The sequence below is a fragment of the Mya arenaria genome, chromosome 6, assembly GCF_026914265.1.
Source record: "Mya arenaria isolate MELC-2E11 chromosome 6, ASM2691426v1".
NCBI classification, from domain to species: domain Eukaryota; kingdom Metazoa; phylum Mollusca; class Bivalvia; order Myida; family Myidae; genus Mya; species Mya arenaria.
The window spans coordinates 64,166,448-64,172,817 of NC_069127.1; the positions used below are offsets into that span (position 1 = coordinate 64,166,448).

The following is a 6,370-nucleotide window of genomic DNA, read 5'->3' on the forward strand; positions in this document are numbered from 1 at the left end:
ATGGATGCACATAATTTACATAATTGTACACATTTTCTTTGAAACAACCCGTATTTACGCGAATGTCTGGAAATCAAATCATGTTTTCGTGCATTGTCTTCGTTTCGTGTGGATGAAAGGTTGGGCTCTTAAACAGATTTCCGATCATCACTGTTTATAGTCCCGAGTTTATTTTGTCAGTCTACCGTGAGAAAAAAATATATGAACACATTTCCGCTCAATTCAAAAACATTATTGCCGTTTGAGATGGATTGAAAACAATATATAATACAGAAAACATTTCTAACGTGCAAGGTTGCTTATAAGGTGGCAAATTTCTCACCGCATATTCCATTTGCAGACAGAGAATTCGTCGTTTTGTCTAAACCGTTTGGAGTGCTTTTCCCAGCGACCACAACACCACTTGGACATGGCAAACAATCCGATTGGTGAACATCAAGTAATCAATCGCAGACAGCTGAATAGTTGAATAACATTACAGTTATGCTCTAGGTACCCGCTGTACGGGCAAATATGATATAGTGTTGTACCTCTGAAACGCGTTCATCATTGTAGAAAGTTTCTTGGTTGTGGTGGTTTACCAATTGTTTGTTTTGGAATATTATACATTAATGCTGAAAGAGAAACTATTACCGTACGTTTGGGACAAATGGGTAATATATATTTTTTTACTTTTATGTTAAAAACATAATATTTTTCAGTAAATGAAGGTCAATATGAATTATTTGTTTTACACTGTACGTGTCAATTTCAAATCTGACAAAGAGTTTAGTTTTTGTAGGCAATTTCGTTCAAATGTTGTGCTATTTGTATTCATTTTAGTAAGTTTATCTTTGAAACAGGTGAGCTATGTTCATTTAAATATATTAACTAAGACAAAAGTTATGATCATGTTATTACATTTGAAACAATAAATCATTAATTTAATTTATACAATTCGGTTTATTATTTGCATTCATCCTTCTTAAAATAGCTTGGGTATTAATATGTTTTAAAAATAAAATAAAAACCCAGCCAATCCCATCTTTATCGCTTTAAAAACAACATTTTTCTGTGACTGTATTTGAAATAGTTTTATACGACATTTGTTCCGGTTGCTCTTCGAATAATGACTAGTGAATTGTAATAATTGGTGCATTTGGTTTCTCCATTTTAAGACTGATATCGCCGTAATTTTCTAATAACCTATATATTCGTGATTATTTGTCATACTCGGTTCAGGTATTTTACACGCTGCTTTAAATTAATATTGTCTTTTACTGTTTTTCAATGCCGATTTTCTAATTATGCATAAACGGCAGAAATATTTGATATTGGAATTTCATTCTTTCAAAAAAAATTAATAGTTGGATAATTATATAATATTCACATCAATGTATGCAATATGAGTAATGGTAAAGATATATATTACATTAATTAATAATTTTGATTAACGCGAAAGATGAATAATTACATATTTGGAAAAATACTATGGCTGTCAGTCATTTCCACTAATTTATTAACCATTCTAACAATGCAAACTGCATATATGTCTGGGACCATCTTATTCCTTATTGTTCGACCAAAATATCAACAGATCAATGCCTTCGGTTCGAAATTTTATTTTTATCACAAATTAAAAGTGGTGCTTGTAAATTCAAATAAAAAAATCGATATTTGTTTTATAAAATTGATATACAAACATATCAATACTGATAAGGAATATTAATTTTAAGATGCGATCGATGATAAGACCATCCATATAATAATAAATATGTATGTGTTCCCATTGCGAATATGTATGTGTACCCAGTGCGAAAATATATGTGTTCTCAAACATGTAAACAAAGTATTAAAATAACACTTCACAATAAATGATTTGTAAATGATATAAAATAAATAACTAAATGTATCGCCAAACCTAAATCTGTCAAACAGTGTAAGAGAGAATATTAATAATTTGTTTTAATATTTTTTTAGTTTATACTTAAAATATGCTAAAGTTTGTTGAAAAGTGTCAAATGCTGATACAAAAATATTTTTTTGCTTACAACAGTTTTTGCTTATACATTGGAACTTGGACAATCAGAATATTTATGTTTTATTTTCCAATTTCACATGGAACCAACATTTTGAGCATGTATATGCCAATCATCATATGCATTTTTTTTGTTTTGAACACCTTACTAACGCATAAGTCTGGACGAATTTCACTAACAACAAAATAATTACAAAAACCTGCCACTTTTCCGAAGTAATACAGTTTACTCACGCCTATTTCTATACTATTTTATTCATTGTAGGACAAGTACTAAAATTAGCCGTTAAAACATTAGCATTGTTTTGCATACATAATAAATAACATCGGGTGGATGTTCTTTAATGTATTTACTTTCCTACCGGTTTCGAATATATAAAGATAAGCTCCGTTTAACTGTTGATAGGGGCGTTTAGAGTGTTGAATTTACCACTACTATCAAATAACAGTTTGAAACAATGTTGATACTCTGGATGGAGTTCGTGCTTCTTAAAGGATACCTATGCAGATTATAATGTAGTAGTTTTGTGTCATTTTAAGGCATCACTCAGCCATTCGCCAGTAGGTTTGTTTATCTTTTAGAATAATGAAATAAAAAGCAGGTTGATAAGGCCTCCTAAAAGCTCCTCATTACGCTTCTACCTGGTTGCAAACACTTTAAACCAAAATGATAGCTTTGTACTAAAATATGTTCACACAATCCCAATGAAAAGAACTAACAATTTAAATATTGAAAACTTTCATTTCAATGCTAACACATACCACACGTTTAAACAGAAATAAATATATAACATACAAGCACAGTAACCATATATTATATACAGTAAAAGATAAGGTTCCCGACTACACATCAAGAGTGCCAAGTTTCGAATCATGCCGCCGGCAGAAATTTGTTTTGTTTTCTAATATATTTTTCTTCATTATATTTGTAACATTTATTTTATGTCTAATCTTTCAATTTAAAAAAGCTCATAAAAATCATATTTTATATTTTATTACATCAAAACAGGTGCTTATGGACCTGAAGCAAAATTTTAGTAGTATAGTTGAAGTTATAACTCGGCAATTAGCCGTCTTTAGACAAATTTGCACCGTAAATGGGCCAACATCAACAATAAAACTTTTTATATGTCAGAATACATGTAATTCAATATGACTATTCGGGAATTATGCATGATCATTTTAAACCGTCCGTTTTAGTAGAAAACTATCGTTTGCATTCCAGTTTTGTTAAATGGAAATATGCATCCTGCAATATTTATTACTGCTGAACATTTTTGTTTTGTTTTAAGTAATCAAGTCAAACAGATTTTTTAACCGACTTTTCTTATTTTTAGTTTTGTGTCCGGTATATTTCTGAGGACCGGGCTACATAGTCCACGTTAATTAAGCTGGAACAGCCGGACAATCTTATACGATGTCTTCAGAAACATTATCTCAAGTCAACGGGACTTTTTTGTCTGGATCATTCAACTCGACAGAGGACGTTGTGAATAATACGATTACTGTTGATGTTTACGAGGAGCCACACCAGAACTTGGAAGTTTTCCTGGTGCCTATTCTCTTCGCTATAATATTCCTTTTTGGCGTCGTGGGAAACATCACTTTGATCTTTACGGTGTTGAAAACCAAATCTTTGCGGAATACTCCAAACATTTTTGTCGTCAGTTTATCAGTTGGTGATTTATTGTTGTTATTGTGTTCAGTGCCGTTTTCCGCAACGCTTTTCACGTGTTTTTCGTGGCCTTTTGGGATATTTCTATGTAAATTAAACGAATACATGCAAACATTTTCTCTTGGTGTCTCGGTATTTACATTAACCGCACTTAGTGGCGACCGGTATATTGCCATTGCTCACCCCATGAGCAAACACACGGGAAAACCTACGCTTATAACAGTGGTAACTGTGATTGGAATTTGGATTCTTGCCGCCGCTCTCGCAATACCGGAGGCAGTAACATCAAACGTTCTATATTTTGAAGGAGGAGCCCCCATGGACAGTGGCAACACCACAATTGTACCAGTTACTATTGCGATTTGTGAAATATATCCGGAGAATAGCTTGCCAGTGTGGTATAATAAGGCACACTCTATGTTTAGATTCATGGTGTTCTTTGGAATACCTCTCTTCGTCATCGCAATATTCTACGCCATGATGTCAAGAATCCTAATAATCAGCAGTAAGGCATTGCCCTGTGAATCCGTGAAAGGGTCAGCGATGAATCAACAACAGAAAAGACAGATTCAAGCGCGTTTGAAGGTGGCCAAAGTAGTTCTTTCATTCGTTGTTATCTTTGTTGTTTGCTGGCTACCACGGCACATCTCTATCTTAGCTGGCCACTTCGCCAACCCGGAGTACAACATGTTTTGGCATGTTCTTAAAATAACATCATTTTGCCTAACTTATATATACTCATGCGTGAATCCATACGCACTCTACGTTCTTAGCAGCAAGTTTAGGAAGTATTACAACCGCTATTTGTTCTTTTGCTGTCGTAAGAGCTCTTATCCAGGTTTAGCGGTAGAGGAATATTCGACCTCGTGCACTTGTAACAGCACTATGCGCCGGGGAAGCACGACTTATACGGGCGTGGTGCATTAACAGGCCCTGTGTTAAGGCTGAATTGTTTGTTTAGTGTGTAAAACTATATCAACAGCACACTGCACTACGTTAATACATTGATACAAAAACTTACAACAAAAGGCACAAGTCTTTGTCAAAATAATAAAACAGCCCGCTTGTATGTGTTAATGTACATTCGTTATCTAGTTATGTTGCTTGGAAAACTGAAGGAATGTACTTGCCTGGCAAAAAAACAATAGCGGAATGAGGGCACTGGTACGCAGTTATTTGTCTTGTGTAATTGTTACATCAAGCAAAATGAAACTCAAGTAGTGCTAATCAACATCGTATCATAACGTTCATGTTCCAGAACAACTTGTTAATAAGAGTCGTTTAATCTCAAATCTTCTCCAGAATGCACCATGCTCGTACAAGTCGCCACATAGTTTATTTATTATAGGTACGTAAATGTCGAAACATAAAGACAATGATCATACTCGAGATGAAATATATCAGTGTTTTGAAAGTCGACTATGTGTATATATAGATAATTAAAAAAATACAATGAAAGTATTGAAAGGACGCGATTCAATAAGCGGATCTTCCTAGTAATGCAAGTTATTCAAAGCCATTGAAACCGCGAAAAAAGTATGCTGAAGGAAGTGATGCTTAATTTATTTTGATCTTAATTGTTACAAAAGAAAACCTATGTTATTGTAACTTATTGTGTTAATGTGGTATGCTATTGTAACTTATTGTGTTAATGTGGTATGCTATTGTAACTTATTGTGTTAATGTGGTCAATTTGGTAGATATTGTATGGACTGTAGAAATATATAAAAACATATAATTATTATATCCCTTTTCTTGGACACCGTTTTTAGCATGTGGTGTCTATTATGAGTGTGGAGATGTGTTGTTATCAATCAGTTATATAATTATGGTATATACCTTTTCTCTCATTCTGTGTTTAGCCGGAATTTTCACCACGTCGTTTTATATTTCATTCGTGCATACTTGTTTGGTTTGCGGTCATTATGCCAAACAAGTGGGTTTTCTCCGGGTTCTCTTGTTTTACCCACAGGACAAGACAATATATTTGCGTAACATCGTGTCAACGAGAGTGATTAATATTGTGTTGTCATAAGTTGTTTCACATCGTTTAAAAATAAACTAGTTAAAACTAAATTTCCTCATAGTTTGAATCCCTTACGCGTTTTTTTTTTAATCGGAGGCAAAACTTAATGGTGTATTATTTGGCAACAGACTGTACTGTCATGAAGGACTGTTATGTACAAGAGTGTCTGTTCCGTGCTTGTTAATGCGTTGTCTTTCACTTTCAATTTAATGCTGTTATCTTGTAGCTTACTTGCTAAAGTTGATTACATTTAGGAACAAATATGTGTGTCTAACTACATTATTCGTTCGAACTGACACGTATCTTGTTTCGTATTGTATATACTGATCTACTATATTGAATATTTTATTTCTTATAGCCATAACATGTCATGCAGAAGCATTATATGTATCCATTTTTAAATTAATAAAACGGTGGAACTAAGACGTGAGTATAGCTTATTGATCTATTGTTATCTGCCTGAATTCAAAATCAATTTACAATTGAGTCTTTTCCGATAACATTTATTCTGATTTCATGAAAACGCTAGGTATAATTTGTTTGCGATTCACATACTTCAAGACTTTTTTATTAAAAGCATTCTATTTAAATGCTATCAGAATAGGCAGAAACGTGTAAAACCCGATCTCGTACCAAATGACATTTAAAGTTT

General features: G+C 33.2%; 1 protein-coding gene across 1 annotated transcript; it reads left to right on the forward strand.

Moving 5' to 3' along the window:
* The first annotated feature begins 530 nt into the window (after positions 1-530).
* LOC128238927 (neuropeptide CCHamide-1 receptor-like) lies at positions 531-6,129 on the forward strand. The gene is made up of 2 exons (XM_052955263.1): positions 531-653; positions 3,355-6,129. Exon 2 carries the CDS (start codon positions 3,435-3,437, stop codon positions 4,617-4,619), a length of 1,185 nt encoding a protein of 394 aa, XP_052811223.1. The 5' UTR covers positions 531-653; positions 3,355-3,434; the 3' UTR covers positions 4,620-6,129.
* The last annotated feature ends 241 nt before the right edge of the window (positions 6,130-6,370 follow it).